At 38.0% G+C, this 20,994-nt stretch overlaps 1 protein-coding gene across 1 annotated transcript in view; it reads right to left on the bottom strand.

Moving 5' to 3' along the window:
- The window catches only part of LOC150092820 (low-density lipoprotein receptor-related protein 4-like), a 1,164,745-nt gene that overhangs the window by 545,002 nt on the left and 598,749 nt on the right, over nucleotides 1-20,994 (bottom strand). Inside the window, exon 9 of the mRNA XM_090414290.1 lies at nucleotides 16,954-17,073. Coding sequence (XP_090270416.1) covers nucleotides 16,954-17,073 — 120 coding nt within the window. The remainder of the gene's footprint in view (nucleotides 1-16,953; nucleotides 17,074-20,994) is intronic.

Raw genomic sequence — 20,994 nt, forward strand, 5'->3', positions numbered from 1 at the left:
GCATGTATGCATTCTGGCAGTTAGAAATGTGACAGGTTAGAGACTGGGGAGTGCACATCTGTGTAAAATGTAAAAAACTGGAAGAACTCTGTGATTTAGAAATTAGCGGTACGGACATTGGCAGTGTTATGTCAGAAATGAATGAATACCCACAGAGAGAGAGATGAGTAGCATGATCTAGAGTGAGGGAAAACAAGCAGCATGTGAATATATATTTAGGGAGTAAACATCATCTTTGGGAAGATGGTGTTTATTGGGAGAAAGAATAGCTTGCAGAGAGAGAGAGAGAGAGAGAGAGAGATGCACTGAAAGAAAAAGTGGAATGTATGAGGAACAAGTTGAGAAGCATAAAAGAAGAGATTAGGAAACTAGAAACACAAAATACAAAGCCAATTAATAATGAATAATATGATAACCAAAATGTATCAAAAGAAAGGCTTGGATTATGTGGATACATGGAGAGCATTTAAGTTCAGAAAGGAACTGCATGTGAGAAACAGCTTGCATTCAAATGAAGAAGGATGTAGGCATCCGGAGAGAATGTTGTTCTCTGAACAAGTCAGTGGGTGGATGCAGATATATTCCCCCCTTCTCCCAAGTGACTATATAAAGTATACAAGAAACCACCCGGGAGAAGGGTGAATGTATCATGTAATGCTGAATCGAGTGGAGTCTGGAGAGGATAATGATAAGTATAGAAACAGTTACAGTGACCTGATGATTCTTTATATAAATACCCATAGTATCTGGAATAAAGGAGATGAACTGGTGGTGTTGATAGCATCAGCCTGTCCAAAGATTATTGGGATCACTGAGACATGGTTGTCAAAAGATGATATATTGACAGGAATAGTAGTAGCAGGGAATAGCATTTTTCAGCAGGATAGTAAGGGAAAACATGGTAATGGAGTACAGCTTATGATAAATGAAGAGCTGTGTCCTCTCAGAGTGAAGGATTTGGAGGGCAATGGTGCTAATGGTTTTGAGATCATAGGGTGTGAGATGGAGGTGGGCATGACAGGATATTTAGTGGGGTGTTGCTATAAGCCAGGGAGCAGAGAAGGTGAAGAGCAGGAGATGTTTAGGCAAGTGCAAAAAGAATGATTGTTATGGGATATTTTAACTACAGCAATATAAATTGGGAAGAGGAACCTGCATATGATAGTAAGGGAACGGAATTTCTGGAATTCTTGAGGGACAAATGTCTTAGGCACCATGTAGTAGAGGAACAAGAAGTTCAAAAAATTTTGATCTGGTCACAGCATCAAAAGATCTGATTATAATTGAGATGGCATCTCAGTTTCCAGTTGGAGAAAGTGACCATGTGTTTTTGACTTGGAAGATAAATAGACATGCAGAAATATCAAAGAGAAAGGAATGTATGTGGAATTGTAAGGAAGGTGATTATAATAATCTTAGATATCAGCTTGAGATACCTCCATGGATAGAAGGATTGGAAGGGTGAGATATCATCAGTGTTTGGGAACTGGTGAAGAAATATTTATTAGCAGCAATGGCAAGTTGCATACTGCAAGTGAAAAAGATAACAAAATTTAGTGTAAAATGGATGACAAAAAATATGAAACAGGAAGTACAGGTAAAATAGAGATAATGGAAGAGATATAAGGGGGGGGGGAGTGCAGATGTATGAAGAATATAAGACTCGGGCCAGGAATGAATAGCATGATAAGGAACTCTTCCTTTTAAGGTTACACAGTGATCAGCATTCATATTTACGAATTTAGGGACACAAAACACACATGTTGAAATGATTATTTTACTTATTATTAATAAAATAAGAACTGATGTTTCAACCCCTGTATTAAGATCATCATGAGAAAAATACATGTGTATATGAAAACAAGTTACATGATGTTGCACTCTACAAAAGTAAATTGAATCTGCACTGTTAATTGATCTTTTACTCAGCCTGATCTCATCATCATCATCATCAAATTCCTGCCATGTACCCTCAAGGGGTGTACAGGATATGATAGTACTACATGAAAAATTTACATCATTACTAACTTCCTGTCTACAATTTTCCTCCAAATCAGTCTGTTACTTGTCAAGACTCCAACACTGTCAGATCTTATATTTCTATCATCTAAAGCACTTTGTACCGTATCAATCCATCTATATCTTGGTCTTCCTCTGGGTCGATTTCCTGCCAACCTGGAGGAGAACCCTTGTTTTGCTAATCTTTCCTAGCCCATTCTGTTTAAGTGACCATACCACCTCAGATTAGCTCTGCTAATGCATTCCTGGATGCTGACAATGTCAAGTTCTTTCCTAATATCCTCGTTTTTAATATGATATTGCCATTGATGCCATCTGTTCACACCTCTAATCTTTCTCAGGACTCTCATATCTGCAATCTCTAGTTTTTGGTTAAGTGCTTTACTTCTGACCCAGCTCTCAGATCCATAAGTAAAAACTGGTTTGAACACAGTCTTGTATACAGCTAATTTAGTGTTCTGAATAATTTCTCTCTTATTCCATATGAATTTAATCATCTTCCAAAAGGCTCAACGACGATGCCATCAGTACCTTAAGCCTCAGCCACAATTTTGCGGTCGCACCAAAAGAAGTGGCGGTGCTAGATGTAATGTATAATACCGAATGCGGGATCGGTCGTTTAGTGCTGGAGATAGCAAATAACATCAGACTTGACGTCGCCTCCAAAAAGAAATTTATCGTCTGGCCAACACACTACTCTCAGGAAATTATGGAAACACAAAAGTATCGTCATCGACCAGAGCAGATAAGGGTAATGCAACAGTTGACTACCTACCATACCAGCTTTGTTGATTCTGTTGTCTATTTCCATATTTAATTTACCATCTTCACTAAAAATCGTGCCTAAGTGGCTGAAATGTTTTACTTGTTCCACAGGTTCTCCATTCACAACGCAGTTGACATTTTCAAAGATTCTGCTTATTTTCATTGTCTTTGACTTTTTATTGCTGACCTTCATACCATATCTATTATAACAGTTATTCAATTTAGTAAGGGAATCTTGCAGACTTGTAGCGGATTTATTTAGAAGTATAACATCGTCTGCATAAAGCAAGGAGCCGACATTAACATCTCCAATTTTGATATCAGGTTTAATACCACTTTCCTTCATAATATGATTCCATATAAATAATGAATAACAGAGGGGATAATGTACATCCTTGTCTCACATCAGATTTAACATTAAACCATCTTCCTGTACTTCCTTCAATCCTAACTGCTGATTTACAACTCAAATAAAACAGCCTGATTTCTAGTGGTAAAAAAAAAAAAAAAAAAAAAAAAAAAAAAAAAAAAAACACTTCAACAAGTCTTCTTGTATTGAGATTTTTCTTTGGCTTGTTCCAGTTGCTATAAAGATTGTTATACTTTTTGCAAAAATAAAAATAAAATAAATAAATAAACATATCAAAAAGTATAACAACCTGTGTAAATCCAAACCACAACCTCAAATTCTACCGCTCCAGACAGTAGTTAATCTATCTTCCAAAAGGCTCAACGACAATGCCATCAGTGCCTTAAGCCTCAGCCACAATTTTGCGGTCGCACCAAAAGAAGTGGCAGTGCTAGATGTAATGTATAATATCGAATGTGCGGTCGGTCGTTTCGTGCTGGAGATAGCAAATAACATCAGACTTGACATCGCCTCCAAAAAGTAATTTATCGTCTGGCCAACACACTACTCTCAGGAAATTATGGAAACACAAAAGTATCATCATCACCCAGAGCAGATAAGGGTAATGCAACAGTTGTCCTCAATGCCATGGAATACAATCGAAAAATGGAGATTATCCTCCAAGATTGCTCTACCTACATCCGACTAGAATATGATCCCACAAAAACACAAGTTAAAAAATTAAAAAACTTACTTTAAAAAGTATCTTCCTGGCCTCTGGACATTATGAAAAAATTCAAACTGCTCTGTTCCTGTCCCCCCCCCCCTGAATATACGGTTTACCAAAAATCCACAAACCTAATTCCCCACTAAGACCTATTATAGATGCCACTAACACACCTTGCTGCAAAACTGTCAAAACAGCTGGCTAACTCTCTGATCCCCTTCACTGAACTTTCCACATCCTATTATAAAAACCTCTACCCATTTTAAAACCCTAATAGAAAATCAAAACTTAAATAACACAGACATATTAGTAAGCTTTAACATCTCCTCACTGTTTACCAATATTCCCTTAATTGACAACTTAATACTCTCTTGGAAAACGTTTTTCCTTCTGACATCTTAGATCTCTTTTCCTTTGCCATCAACTCTGGTTATTTTTCTTGGAAGAACAAAATCTACAAGCAGATAGAGGGAACCGCCATGGTTCCCCCCTCTCACCCCCCTTGCCAATTTTTATATGGAATATTTTGAAAAACAAGTCATAGACTCAGCCCCTCTCAAACCTGTTATCAGGCTAAGATGATGTGTTCTCTATTTGGCCTCATGGCCCAGACACATTAGCCTTCTTCCTCAGTCACCTCAACAGTCTATATCCAAGAATCCAATTTACGATGGAAAAGGAAAAGAACAATAGTTTACCCTTCCTAGACACCTAGTTACACGCCTTCCTAATGGTACACTTTCCTTCACTGTATACAGAAAACCTAAGTACACAGGCATATACATTCACAAACTCTCCCACCACCACCCTGTTCAACAATGTGGCATTATTAAAACTCTAACCAAGAGAGCCCACAATCTTTGTTCGAGTGGAACCGCCTTTGCAACTGAGCTCAACCAAAATAATCAGTTCCTCCCCAATTCCCTGGCCATCTCTTCAGAAAGAGTTTAGGAATGCCATCACCATGCCCTACATCTGTGGCACATCAGAAAAAATAGCCAAGATTTTAAATAAGTACAACCTACACACAGCATTTAAGCCTCACCGCAAACTTGCTACCCTTATCTGTTCTACAAAAGATCAGCTCCCTCCTCTCTCCGTACCTGGAGTTTATAAAGTACGCTGTTCCTGTACGCTGGCATACTTTGGACAGACAGGCAGATCAGCAATCATCTGCCTAGAGGAACACAAGTCATACATCTGCAACCACAACTATGGTTAGTCAGGCCTGGCTGACCATGTCTTGGATACAACCCATAGGATCTCTTGGTAAAAAAACCACCAAGCTCCACCACAGTAAATTCAAAAAAGAGACTATTTTTAGAATCTTCAGCAGGTCTCAGAAATCAACCAAATCTAAATAAATACGGTTGCATTAAGAAAATGCTAATCATCAGAGATCCCACCTTATATCCCAGGCCACATACAACTGCCCATAGAGGGCGCTCCACCTAGATAGGACTTTAGAGTCACCCACGTGGTTGGGTTTAGTATTGTGTGGTATTTGTGTATATGTTACATTAGTTTTTCTGTAATCCCTGAAGATGTCTCAGTGATTGATAGGAAATATAGGAAGTATTAAATTCTGTTTTAATCCTTTCTGAGTGCTGTATACAATCCATTAAGCCTCCAACATGAAATAAACTGGACAGATGGGGGAAATAGATGGAGATATCAGTTTAATTCAGCGATTTTTGATAGAAACCTGAAATTCAGAAAACATATTGCAAAGATAGTTAAAGTAACCCAGAAAATTGCTGCAATACTGAAGAATGCTAACCAGCAGAGAAAAAAAGGGTTATCATTCAATTGTGTAAAGTCCTGATCAGACTACACCTGGACTAGTTTGCTCAAATTTGGGCTCCAAGAATCTGAAGGGAATAAATTAATCCTGAAAAGAATTCAGAAGCAGATAACAAATATGATATCAGGATTGTACAATGTCAGTTATGAAGACAGACTAAGGGAATGTGGACTGCAAAGTTTGGTAGATATGACTGAGAAATATGAAGTGTTGAGAGGTAGTTACAAGGCTTACTCTGGGGAGTTCTTTCTTTTGGTGCAACTAGGGTAAGGAGAGACAGGACAAGAGGCCTTCCTTGGAAGTTGTGAAAGGAAGTCATTAAGAGTAGTTTCTTTGCATGGAGGATGGTTGAAAAGTGGAATGCATTGTTTGATAAAGTTGTGAGAGCACGAATGGTGAATGAGTTCAAGGAGTGGTATGATAGACTGTGTTTCCTAGGGTGAGCCTCCTATGATGAGTCTTGTGGCTCCATGGAGGTTCTGAATAATAATAATAATAATATATCTCTATTCATCCTTGATTTATCCTCCTGACCTTGTGTATGCAGTCTGATACATTGTAGTTAATGTGCAGTTGTTGAATTAAGTAGCGGAGACAGAGCTGTAGAGTAGGCGCCCTCCCTCGATGAGTCTTTGGATTCCTTGGAAGTGTCACAAAATAATAATAATAATAATACAGCTTCTCTCAAACAATATCTGACCATTATTCATGCACTACTGACATCTCTCCTTGTAGCTTTTCAAGCTATGGCGTTGCTCCAAGATGCCTCCTAAGTCTGTCATAATTACCAGCATAATTATCTTTTGTGCATCAATATAAAACCATTCTTGAATGAGAATTCCACATGATTAGCAACTTCCAAGAACAAGACTGCATGCTCACTCTTCCTAATTAGAGGCAGAGTGTCTACCTTGGTTATGGATATATTTCCTGATGCTATTACTAGATCCAGCACCGTCAAACCCTGGTCCCCTCTATAACATGTTGTTTTAGAAAATTATTGTTTATCCTAGTGAAAGGAGGAAAGAGAGCATGGCAATCCCCCCCCCTTTCTGTCCTTCAATCTATATCCCCATAGTTGAAGTCTCCCATATTGTACAGCCTTCACTAATTGTGCTAATCTGCTGATCCTTTGCATCTACATCTTTCTGAGAACCACCTGGTGTATAGCAGCAACCAAAGATATATTTTTGCCTATTGGTCTCTATCTCACACCAGACTGTATCAAATGAAATCATCTTCTCCACACCTAAATTCCTCTTTAACTTCTAATTTTTTGGCTGTAATTCTTCAGCTATCATCAGCAATACCTTACCTCCTGTCCTATTCCCTATATCCTCCCTGAAAATACAATACCCTTTACTGTAATGATACTGTAACTGTATCATTTTCTGTCAACCAAGTTTCACTAATGCTTATAATTTTTGGCCAAGTCAAGCTGACCAATGCTAAAAACTCCTCTCCCTTATTTTTGATACTTTTGGCATTCGTGCACATGTATTTCAACATCCCCTTGTCATTACTAACCCATTTAAATTTGAAACCTGTGAAATCACATTCAGCATTGCATAATTATTTCTGTACTCACAGTTATTTATCTCAAGGGTGGCCAGACACATGGTCGATTGATATCCAGACACACACTCTCACTAAATATCGTTTTTTTTAAACATCTAACCCCAAAACTATTCAAATGTAGTCTATAAGGCATATATATATCAGGCATATTGAGAGAGGACTTGAGAGTATTGTTAAAGGTAGTGAAAGAAAAGAGTGACAGAGTTAGAATGGTGAGTCTGTTGCCGCGGTATGACAGAGAGGAGTTTAGAAGGAGGGCCATAATCGCAAATGACATTATGCACAGGTTATGCAGACGGTGTGGTGTGGAATTCGTAGACGTGTGGAATGAGTTTGATGGGCGAAAGGACTTATACAAGATGGATGGCCTGCATTTGAATGGACTTGGTGTGCGGAGACTGAAAAAAGTGTCGCTGAATGAAGTGAAAATGGATGTGCAGAACCAGGGAAACTAGAACTACCAAGGAGGGGGAGGAGTGGATATGCAGACATCAGTGAGACAGTTGAGTGTAAGAATGTATATAATGTACCCGAGCCAGCACTAAGGACAAAAAATGGGAATGGGACATTTAGAATAATGCATCAAGATAGGGGTGGGACAAAGGGATCACTGCATTTCATGTATACTAATGCCAGGAGTATTAGGAAAAAAGGAAGAATTTTTGGCCTTGATTGGCTCTTCCTGGCCACAGGTTATTGGCATTAGTGAAACATGGCTGACGGAAGATGATATAGTTAGTGGGATAGAATGTGTAGGTTATAGTGTGTTTAGGAGGGACAGAGAGAATAAAATGGGGGGAGGGGTGTTATTGATGATAGCTGATGAACTGCAGCCAAAGAGAATTGAAGTTGTATCACAGGATAGTGAAAGGAGCTCATTTGAGGCTATTTGGTGTGAGATTGAGAATGGCAGAATAAAATATACAGTTGGGTGCTGCTATAGACCAGGTGATGGAATAGATGGTGGAGATAGTATGCATAAACAAATTGATGAAATGAGTGGAAGGAGGGTAATTATTATGGGTGATTTCAACTATGGTAACATTGATTGGAAGGAGGAGAGGACACATGTGAGGAAGGAAATGGATTTTATTCAATTATTAAGGGATAACTAACTGAGACAGCATGTAATTGAAAATACTAGGGGTGTGAGAGTGCTTGACCTGGTAATAGCATCTCAGAATTTGACTGTAATGAATATGACCATGTTACCACCTACTGGTGAGAGTGATCATAACATCTTGACCTGAGAGGTGGCTAAAGGTGTGGAATTTTTGATTAAGACAGGGTATATGTGGAATTACCATGCTGGCAAATATGACAAGCTTAGGAGATTGCTTGGATCAGTGCCATGGCATGTAGAACTGCAAGGGCTGGACGTCGATAGAGCATGGGAAGTGGTCACGGAGCATTTACAGGATGCTATGGCTGATTGTATACCTAGGGTCCGAATAGTAAAACAAGTAGGGGTCAAATGGATGAATAACACCATTAAGCTTGAGCTGCAAAAAAAGAAACAACTGTGGAGGGAATTTAAAGAAAGGGGTGACCTGCAGGCACACGAACGGTATAAAGTGCAGGCCAGAAGGGTAACGAGTGTGGTAAAAAAAGCAAAAGCGGATTATGAAAGGAAACTAGCTATGCAAGCAAAAGAGAATCCCAAATAGTTCTTTCAATATGCTGCAAGCAAGGGGAAAAACTGTACACGGCAAAATGATTTTAAGGAATGACGATGGTAAGGAGGTCACTGAATCAGTCGATATAGTGGAGTTACTGAGCGTGCACTTTGCAAAAGTATATTATCCAGGTGGTGACATTGAAGAAATGAAGGAACCATTAGTTTATACGGGAATTGTGATGAATGAAGTGGAGGTGAATAGTCCATTACAGAACCTTAATGTGAATACATCTGTGGGATTGGATGGTATGCCGGCACGGGGTCTTGCGTGAAGCGGCTAAGGAATTATCAGTGTCCTTGACCATGTTGTTTAATCTGAGTCTTGGATCTGGTTTAGTCCCGAAAGTGTGGAAAGAGGGGAAAATAGTTTCACTGCATAAAGGAGGATCCAAGACTACGGTTGCAAATTACCGACCGATCAACATATCAGGAGTCGTTGTCAAGGTCTTGGAGAAAGTAGTCAAGGGAAAAATACAGGAATGGAATGGTGAAAATGAGATACTGTACAGGGGACAGCATGGATTTGTGAAGGGTAGATCATGCCTCAGTAACCTGCTCAAGTTTTATAAGAAGGTGATGGCTGAACTGGATAAGGGTAATGGTTTTACAGTGATACTGGTGGACCTGGCAAAGGCGTTTGACAGGATACCACATGGAATTCTAATCCGTAAACTAAAACATATGGGAATGGATGTAGGGTTGGCGAGATGGATAGGTGGGTGGTTGATGGAGAGATATCAAAGAGTAGTTTATTCAGGAGTAGAATTCCATAGTGGTGTGCCGCAGGGTTCTGTTCATGGACCACTGCTGTTTAATCTGTTCAATAAAGATAAAGGGAAGGATCTAAGTGGAACAGTTCATTTGTTCGCTGATGATGCAAAGTTGGGTAGGGCGATAGTGAATGCAGAAGATGTCAAAATCTTGCAGGATGACTTGGATAGATTGGAGTTTTGGGCTATGGAGAATGGATGTCAATTTAATGTGACAAAATGTAAGGTTATGCATTTTGGTTTGAAAAGATTAGCAGCAGTATACCACATTGGTGGAACTGTACTCCAGGAGATTGATGAGGCCAGGGACTTGGGAGTGTTGGTGGATAGGGAGATGAAGTTTAGGGGGCACATTGCAAAAGTAGCTAAATCAGCTCATCAACTCACTTGGTTGTTGAAAAATACCTTGACGAATAGAGAAAAGCAAGTTATTGTACCTCTGTACCGAGCCTTGATAAGACCTCATCTCGACTACTGTGCCCAGATTTGGTCACCTCGGTTCCTTCTTGATGGGGAGGAGGTGGAGAGGATCCAGAGGCACGTGACTAAGATGATAGCAGGTCTAGGGAATGAACCATATGAGAACAGGTTGAAGATTCGTGGGTTGCAGAAACTAGTTGATAGGTGGAAAAAGGGAGATATGATTGAGGCATTCAAATTGCTAAAGGGATTCTGTAGGATTAATTCAGAGGATATTTTTGAGATCAGGACTGGTGGTGGGAGAACTAGGGGACACCTATGGAAGCTGGGCAAAAGTGTGGTTAGCAGGGGTGTTAGAGCTAGGTTCTTTACTTTTAGAGTGGTAAATGAGTGGAATAAGCTGACAGAGTCTGTTGTGGGTGCTATGACGGTGAGCGAGTTCAAGGCAAGGTATGATAGATACTGTGAGAATGTCGTATAGTTGTGTGGACATGATGTTTAGGGCCTCCCTCGATGAGTCTAAGGACTTCCTGGAGTCGCCCGAAATAATAATAATAATAATATATAAGTCCTTTTGTGCATCAAATTAAAACCATACATTAATAAACTGCATATCAATCCTCCTACACAATCTTCTCAATGACTTATTAGCAAATATGGCCCTTATCAACTCTGTCCTATATACTGAGGCAGTAGACTCACAATTTTTACTTCCTTACTCTTCATTTTTTTATTTTTGTTTCTTGCAACACCTCTTTCATATATTCTCAAAACATTTGTTCCTAACATAATAATCATCTCTTTTACTTCTCCCTTCTGCAAATTAACAGCTTTATTAACTGTTTTATCCTTGCTCTTTGCAACTGGGAAATATGTTTTCATCATTTTCTCATTTAATTATATCTCTTATCATCAAATCTCCATACAACACCTTTTCCTTATTTCAAGTTCTCACACTTTCATACTTTCCCCATTCACTTTCTCTTTCATTCTCCCACCTGCTGTACCACAAGACAAATGTTTCTCCAGTCAGTCTAGCTAACATTTTTTCCCATGAAGAATGATGTGTAAACATGCTGTTTCACTCCCTACTGTCACCTTATCATCCATATTACTTTCAACGACTTCTTTCATGCTCTCATTCATATTTCACACACTAGTATTCACTACTTCCACATTCTCGAGAAAGCTTGCACTATCTTTCTTTATATCATTAATATTCCTCATTTCATTTTCCTGCTTTTCCACATGACTTGCATTTCTTGCACTAGCACATGAAACATTTATGACACACTCTCTCTGCATGTTCAGTTTCGTACAATAACTCATTCATTTTTAATGAATTTTGTACAGTACATCGTACAAAATCCCTCATGCTAAACTCAGCAAACAAGGAAGCATTGGCTGCTGTTTTCCTTGTATGCATTAGTGCTATGAAAAACACTTTCTAAACGATATCCCATATAAAATTTCTGAAACACACACACACACACATACACAAACTCATGTTATGCACATAGATTAATGTCTAAAAATCAGTGAGTTCCCTCAATATCCATCAGAGGAAGCAGTAGTTTACAGAACTCCTACTCCTTACATTAAAGAGGTTTCTGAATGAGGAGACAAACATTTAGAAGAAATATTAACTCAATGCTATCTTCAAACCCATCAAACAAATCTGCAACCTCTCTCCGAAAGGCAAATTTCCACCATTGCCACTATTTAGCAAGTACCATGTTCTTGTAAGATTTCTTATTTTGGTCAAATGGGAAGTTGATCAAAAACATAATTTCATAATGCCAAAGCCAAACCCAGCATATCAAGCCTCATAAATATTGCTTTGCTAAACATGCCATTGAGAACACTAGCCATGGGATCCAAATGGAATAACACTACACTTAAACAAAGCTGTACTTTCCAATTTGAACATTTATTGAAAGAAAGTGCAGCAGTCTCTGCTATCTTACCTAAAATCATAATGACCCTTTGAATTCCAAAAGTTTAGAAAATTCAGATCCTCTGTTCTATTAAGTAATTTTTAATACACGTGTGTGTGTTTCAATCTTTTTCTTATTATAAGTTTTAAAAGAAGTGTACTGTGAGTACTGTGTGTACTGTACTCACAGTACACCTCTTTTAAAAGAGGTGTACTGTGAGTAGACATATCGATACAAAATTAATAACAGAAAAAACTCATGTACAAAGATTATTTAATAGTATAATTTTCACCTGTGTGTCACAGGCATCTTCAGTACATTAAGCTCAAATTAAACAATAACTGACAATTCCAAAAAGCGCCACCTAAGTAGCTAGTGTAAGATAACTAAAAAAGGTCAATAACTTTCCTAAAAATAAAAAAAAATAATAATAATAAAAAATAAATAAAAAATCAATACAATAAAAAGTTAGGAAAGATTAGCTGATTTGTAAAGTACTATTTCCCATAAAGGGGATAGAAGTAAGCTGTCGGATCTGTTTAAGTTAGGAGAATGAAGTAGAATTTCACATGTTTCTTTATAAAGGCGTTCCATGAGAAACTGACTTTTGTGAAGAACTCTTGTCTTTCTCCAATGAACTCTGTGTCTAGTGAAGATGGCATGTTCTGCAAGTCCAGACTTTTCAGGTTTAAAGTATTCAATATAAGATTGGTGTTCTTCTAGCCGAATAGAGGCAGATCTTCCCATTTGTCCGAAATAAGATAATCCACAAGAGCACGGAATCTGGTAGACACCTGGATGATTAAGATGTGGAAGCTTGTCCTTAGGAGAAGTGAGAAAGGTGGAGATTTTTCTAAACGGTCGAAAGGCAACAAAAATATTCAGTGGTTTTAAAACTTTTGCTATACGTTCACTGATGCCTTGTATATAAGGGATAGTAATACACGTTATTTCTTCTGTGTATGAAGAGGAAAACATATTAAAACTACTCAAAGTTCTTTTAATGAAGCAATTCTTATAGCCATTAGATAGAAAGGAAGAAGTTATATATTGTAGTTCTTTCTGTAAAAGATCGTCTGAAGAACAAAAGGAGTGGGCCCGATGAACTTTTAATAGTTCCTGCCTTTTGACTGGGATGGTGATGAGATTCCACATGGATATAATGGCCTGTATGAGTCTTCTTTCTATAAACTGAGAAATGTAGGTTACCATCTGGTTGGCGAAGAATTAGAAGATCTAAAAAGGCTAACTGCTTATTTGATTCTACTTCTAGGGTAAACTTGATCCTAGGATGAAATGCGTTTAACTTAGTGAGAAATGGTTGAAGTTCATCCGAAGAGCCATTCCATGTAATTTTTATTACAGCAAAAATGTCATCGACATATCTGAACCAATGAGTAGGTCTGGGAGAAATGTTGTCAATGATACGTTGTTCAAAATGTTCCATAAAGATGGAGATAGTATGAGAAAGAAGATTACCCATTGCTGTTCCTTCAATTTGTTGATACAACTTATTTTTAAAGGAAAAATAACCAGAATTTATTACAAAATCAAATACGTTTACAGTGTCTGAAGGAAATTCCTGTTGTAGTAATTCAATACTTTCCGAAAGAGGCACATTTGTAAATAAAGAAACAACATCTAAACTGATCATGATATCAGAAACGTCCAAATGAAGATCTGAAATTTTATTTTTGAAATCCAAAGTATATTTTATATAAGTATTAGTTCTTCTGGTTGAAGAGGAGAGTAAATTTGATAAAAATTTTGAGATTTTGTAAGTGGGGCAACCTATACAATCTACGACTGGTCTTCAGATTCCATGCTCTTGTGGATTATCTTATTTCAGACAAACGGGAAGATCTGCCTCTATTCGGCTAGAAGAACACTAATCTTATATTGAATACTTTAAACCTGAAAAGTCTGGACTTGCAGAACATGCCATCTTCACTAGACACAGAGTTCATTGGAGAAAGACAAGAGTTCTTCACAAAAGTCAGTTTCTCGTGGAACGCCTTTATAAAGAAACATGCGAAACTCTACTTCATTCTCCTAACTTAAACAGATCCGATGGCTTACATCTATCCCCTTTATGGGAGATAGTACTTTACAAATCAGCTAATCCTTCCTAACTTTTTACTGTATTGATTTTTTTTTATTTTCATTTATTTATTTATTTATTTATTTATTTTTAATTTAATTTTTTTTAATTTTTATTTTTAGGAAAGTTATTGACCTTTTTAGTTATCTTACACCAGCTACTTAGGTGGCACTTTTTGGAATTGTCAGTTATTGTTTAATTTGAGCTTAATGTACTGAAGATGCCTGTGACACACAGGCGAAAATTATACTATTAAATAATCTTTGTGCGTGAGTTTTTTCCATTATTTTTCTTATTATGTAAGTCACAGAAAAACATTTTTAAAGATAGTGATATATCACATAAACTTGGATATAAGTTACTTTTACCCAAGTTAAAGTTAGAAGTGAAAAGGATTAGTAGATTAGAAAAGAATGACCAAAAATAGAGTGTATTTCTCATCACTTTTCTGTCTGTTACTGTCCGTATTAACAAAAGAGGTTGATAGATGGCGTATACGGGCTGATGTGCCAGAGTGTCACTTGACTAAATATAAGCTTGTTTTGGTGCGCCTACGAGTTGCGACCAGTCGTCGAAATGGAAGTGTCCTTGGAACAGCGTTATGCAATTAAATCTTGTGTGCGTTTGCAAAAATTGGCATCGGACACTTTTAACATGATACGCGAAGCTTTCCATGATGAAGCAATGTCGAGGGCAAGTGTTTTTCGCTGGCATAAAACTTTTAAGGAAGGAAGGCAAAATGTGGAAGATCTTGAACGTGAGGGAAGACCTTCAACGTCCATCACAGAGACAATGATCAACACAGCAGCGATTATCATCAAGGAGGATCGCAGAATTACAGTACGTGAGCTGCATGTTGTCCTGAATATTTCTGTGGGAAGTATTCACTGAATCATGGCTGATCATTTGGGACAGAAATGTGTTTGCACCCGATGGATTCCCAAACTCTTGACACCAGAGCAAATGCAGCATCGAGTGGATGTGTGCACAGAATGGAAAGAAAGACTGGAACAAGAGGGCGACAACTTCTTAAAATGCATCATTACAGCAGATGAATCTTGGTTGTATCACTATGACTCTACAATGAAACAACAAAGCAGTGAATGAAAGCATCCATCTTCGCCTACCCCCCAAGAAAGCAAAAACTGTAAAATCGGCTGGTAAAGTTATGACCATAATGTTTTTTGACTACAAAGGCATTGTTTACCAACACGCTGTAGAACCCAAGAATACTGTAAACGGCTCATACTATGCGAATGTTTTACGGACAATGGTACAGCACGTCAAAAGGAAGCGTCCATTGTTGAAGAATAGCTTCTTATTGCACCATGATAATGCAAGGCCACATATTGCTGGTTGTGTAGTGGACGTTTTGCAGAAGAACAACACAGATATCCTACCACACCCTCCATATAGTCCTGATCTCGCACCGTGTGATTTCTGGCTGTTTCCTCAGCTCAAGAAACCACTAAGAGGCTGCCATTTCGAAAGCAACAAAGCATGTGTAAAAGCTGCGGAGGCGGTTTTGAAAGAACTCTCAAAACACGGACTTTCACATGTGTTTAAGAAGTGGACACAACGTTGGGACAAATGCATCGTGTCTCATGGTAGTTACTTCGAAAAAGACCATGTAAATGATGACGATTAAAGGTAATCTGTTTTCTGTATAAACATAGTCTTATTACTTATTGAACAGCCTACGTATATAATAACTCCTCTCTTTAAATTGACCACAGCATCAATAATATAGTTATTAAACAGTGGTACTTTAGGATATTCCGATATAGCATAAAAAATAATTTTATTCAGAATTAAGTGGTTATAATGTAGTGATGAAGCTGATGACTTGAATAATAACAAAACATGGGGTGACAGTGAAGAAAAAGGAAACTAACTCAGGAGCACTATTGGGTCCTGTGTCACTATTTAACTTGTACATGAACAATAATGTAAATCTTCCAACTGTTTGCTGATGATGCAAAGAGCATGTGATAGTAGCATAGATGTCTTATCCTTTCAACAAGAGACCTGCAACAGATAAACACTTTTGAGAATATGAAATTTTTGTGGTTCACTGTTGCTAAACTATATGGTTTCATTTTGAATTGAAAAAAAGCAGATTGCATGGAATATCGAAAAAATTGCACTGCAAGAAGGTGAAGAAAAAAGAATGCTGGAGCTGATAATAAAAGCTGATAGTAGAAGTAGTTGAAACTCATATGACACATTAAAAAAAAGTTGCAATAACAGCACTGTGAATTATTGTAATAATAAAAAATCCTGCCAAACAAGCTGCAACTTATTTTGCAGGATTTTTTGCACAAGTTAAGTTAGAAGTGAAAAGGATTAGTAGATTAGAAAAGAATGACCAAAAATAGAGTGCATTTCTCACCACATTTTCGTTGCCAAGTATTGCCCATGACTGATCAAAGAGCATCAATCATGTGCAATACTTGGCAATGTGGATATGAGAAGTGATAACAAAAAACAGTAGAGAAGAATCAGAGGAGAGTAAACATGATGATATTATGCCTTATAGAATGCTACTATGAGACCACATGGCAGATCTTAAATTATGGAGTTTGATAAAAGAGAAAAAGAAAGTTGAATACATTGCTAAAAAGGAATAATGAGTGCATAGATGTTGACTAAATTCAGAATAATACATGACATGCATAAGTGACATCTACAATCACCTCCTGCAGTGTCGATATTCTACAAAGCAGTCTTGACAATGTGTGGAGAGTGAGCAATAGTAACATAAATAATATAATTACAGCTTGACAGAAGAAAATTATTACTTACGACAATCCTTCTCATCTGACTGATCATCACAGTCATAATCTCCATCACATTTCCAATCCTGATTGATACATAAACCATCATCACAACGAAATTCACCGCTGTGGCATTCTGCTCCTCCACCTGATAAGAATAATACTGACAGTTATTGAGTTTACAATACACTTATGATTAACAACACATGTAGCAGTAATGAAACCACACACACACACATACACAGCTTGGAAAGAAGTTAACAAACAACCCCCATGGGTAAGGTGAATCGTACCATGTAATGAGTAATGTGTTTGTAGTTGGAGGAATATAATGCAAGTCAGTGCATCAGTGCAACTGTGTCTGGGTGAAATGGCTGCAAAAAGGAAACTGATGGAATTTGAAAGAGGCACTGTGATAGGATGCCATGTTGCAAGCTTATCTATTTGGCAAATTGTTGACAAACTGGGCTATCCCAGATCAACATCATACATAATTAATTTAGTTAATTTAGTTATTCAATTGTTGAACTAGTATTTTGCCTTGGTTACCAAGTTCATGGGCACAAAAATATACCTACCTTTGCTTGCAGGCACACCAATAAGAACTAAGACAATATAAAAAAGTGCATTCATAAAGTCCTAACAGCTGCCTGCCATCAATGGGTAAAAATTTTTCATTATAGTAGATGATGGATGTACCTAACACTAGCAGGTACATCCAAAAAAGAAGTCAATGGACATCCCTGTGGGGGAAGGTGCATCATGCTATGTAATGATTCACATGTTAGTAGCTGGTATAAATTGAAGCAATATGTCCTTAGTCAGTGCAACCATATCCAGGTGAAATGGCTGCCAAAAGGAAACTGAAGGACTTTGCAAGAGGCATCATGATAAGCTGCCATGTTGCAAGCCAATCTGTTTGGCAAATTGTTGACAAATCAGGCCATCACAGGTCAAAAATCAGTAATAGTGTTCTGAGATGGAAGCACAGGGAGTCAATTGCAAGTGCTGCCCACAGTGATCAACCCACCACACTCATTGAACATGATGATAGAGTGCTACGAAGGATATGTAAAAACTACCATTCGTCGGCAACACGATGAATGCAGAGTTCCAGTCATGAATCTACACATGAATCTGCACAAAAACATTCAGACCCGAGGTTCACAACACAGATTTCCATGGTAGGACTGCAAAATGGAAGCCCCACATTATTCAAACCAACATGCAGCATTGTTATCTTCAGTGGCACAAAGAGTAAGTACAGTGGGATGCGGAAGCTTGGAAAGCTGTGTTATGTAGCAACAAATCATGCTACTCCCTCTACCGAGCAGATGCCCAGTGAACATCTCTTACCAGAGTGTGTAACCCCAACTATGAAATTTGGAAGTAGCAATATCATTGTATATTCCTGTTTTTCCTGGTTTAACCTCAGTTTATGATGCCACAGACATTGAACTTTGAGAGGCATCTGAACATTCTGTACAATGCAATGCTTTCTAATTTTTGATTTTAAAAATAACTATGGACTGAACAGAGCATGAATTCTGAATATAATCATAATTTTTTGTTTGTTTGTCTGTCTGTCTGTCTTTTAAAATTGCTGCAAATGTGGGAACGACTGACATTATTAACACAACCAGCTGGAGTAAGTGATTTGCTGTTTTGAGAACATTTAATTATATCCATTTTAGTTTCTTGTGAAATCAATCGAATTCTTTTTTGCCACTTGTAGCACTTTCACAATAATTATGTCTCCATTTGTTTCTCATATTGAAATATGGAAATTGAGAATTTAAAATGGTACGTTATAAATATGCATTACATTACATGTGTTATATATTCAGTAACTGAAGAATATTTAATATAAATTGACATAAAAAGATGAAGAAATTACTAGACTGAACATTTTCTGGCATGCATCATAAAATATAGGTGAACTTCACTCATCATAAAATGTTCATAGGTGCAGAGTTCTGTGTTCATTAAATGAACTGTTTTAACACTGTCTTGAAAGTTTAATACATTTAACAATAGTTGTCTGAAATAATGCTATGATGAGAATACTTGATTATTGGAGATTTTAATGGCACATATGAGAGCAACAATTAATAGAAAAATTTATGCACAATTAATTATTAATAATTTATTAATGTAGATATTTCAATCTGAATAACAGATCATCATCAGTGCACAAGCAATTCAAAAGGTAGAGCAAAAGAAATGGATTGTCATTTCCTTCAACATATACAAGACACATTGTCATTGATCATGATGAGAATCTTCCAAATTTTTACCATGGAAAGACAGTCATTCAGATGTTAATAATAATCACAATTATTATTATTATTAACATCTGACTTCCACGGAGTCAGCAACTCATCATGAGAGGTACACACTATTGTGCACAATGCTCATCCAATCATGCTTTAAACTGATTCATTCTGTCTAAATTCACAACACACTCAGGCAATGCATTCCACTCAATAACCACTCTCCATGCAAAGCACCTTCTCCTCACTCCTTTGCTCAAACCTTCCTTATAAAGTTTCTAGCAATGGCCTCTTGTTCTATCCCCCCCCCTCACATATGAAAAATCTCTTCCACGTTAGCCTGATAACGCCTGACTAGCTTATATGTCTCAATGATATCCACTCCTCTTCCTCCTATTCACAAGGCTTTGCAACATGCATTCTCTTAATCTGTCCTTGCTTCCAAAGACTGCTGGCCACCTTTGTGAATCTTCTCTGGACCCTTTACAACATATCCTCATCACCAAGAAAACCTGGTGACCAAATCTGTGCACAATAATCCATAATCCATATGAGGTTTGATTGTGGCATCATAACCTCTCTATTTCTGCATGTCAGGGTCCTCTGCATTATATTGCCATTATCACAACTTGTGCAGTGTGGGCCCTGAATTTCCAGACCTTGTCCACCATCACTCCTAGATCTCTTCTTCTTCTTCTGCAGCTTCTCCCATTTAAGTGGGGTCACTGCTGATGATGAGTCTCCTCTACATCCTCCTGTCTTGGGCTGTCACCACATCCAAGTTCTTCATCCACAAGTCCTCTTCTATCAGCTCCCTCCATCACTTCTTCGGCAGCTCATGCTTCCTCCTTCCTTGCACATCCATTTGCATGACCCCTCTTCCCACATATTCGTCCTCCCTCCTCATCACATGACCAAACCATCTCAACCTTGCCTCCTGTATCTTCGCTCCTAAGTTCGTAACTTTCACTGTTTCCCCCCCTCACATAGTCATTTCTCAGACGATCCTTTCTGGTCACACCGCACATCCACCTAAGCATTCTCATCTCTGCTACTCCATCCTGCTGATGCTATTTTTCCCCAAGGCCACAGTTTCTATAGCGTACATCATAGCTGGCCTCACTACTGTCCTATAGATTTTGCCTTTCAGATTGATCGGCACCCTCTTATCGCATAACACTCCAGCCATCTCCCTCCAGTTCCTCCAACCTGCTTGTATCCTGCATCCCACTTCCTTCTCAGCTCCTCCATCTTCTTCCACTGTTGAACCTAAGTATCTAAAGTCCCTCACTTTCCAGCTCCAGATCTCTCCTAGATCTCTCATCTCCTCTATTTCTGTTAAAGTTTCCCCACCAAGTGCATGCTTTGCATCCCATCATTGCTTACCAAATCTCAAAACCTTACACTTTGCAACATTGAACTGACAGTTCCATTTACCTGCCCATTCATGCAATCTATTCAAGTCCTCCTGTAAAGCCATAACATCCGCATTAACTCTGCATTGCGCTCTCCAGTTTTGCGTCATCTGCACAACACTAGTTAAACCCATCCCAATCTCATTAACATACAAAGTGAACAACAATTGTCCCAAAACTGAGCCCCTGCAGTACACCACTAGACCCTCCTCTTTTGGGATATTGCACCCCCATATGCAACTTTCTGATACCTCTCTGACAGCCAGTCACTGATCCAACTCACAAGTCTGTTATTCAATTCCATCTGTTTCAATTTATTTAACAGCTTGTCGTGTAGCCGTCTATCAAAAGCTTTTGCAAAATCCAAGTACACCATTGTAC

The sequence above is a fragment of the Typopeltis vanoorti genome, chromosome 25 (genome assembly GCF_054136105.1).
Source record: "Typopeltis vanoorti isolate ZY-2024b chromosome 25, IOZ_Tvanoo_1.0, whole genome shotgun sequence".
Taxonomy (NCBI): domain Eukaryota; kingdom Metazoa; phylum Arthropoda; class Arachnida; order Uropygi; family Thelyphonidae; genus Typopeltis; species Typopeltis vanoorti.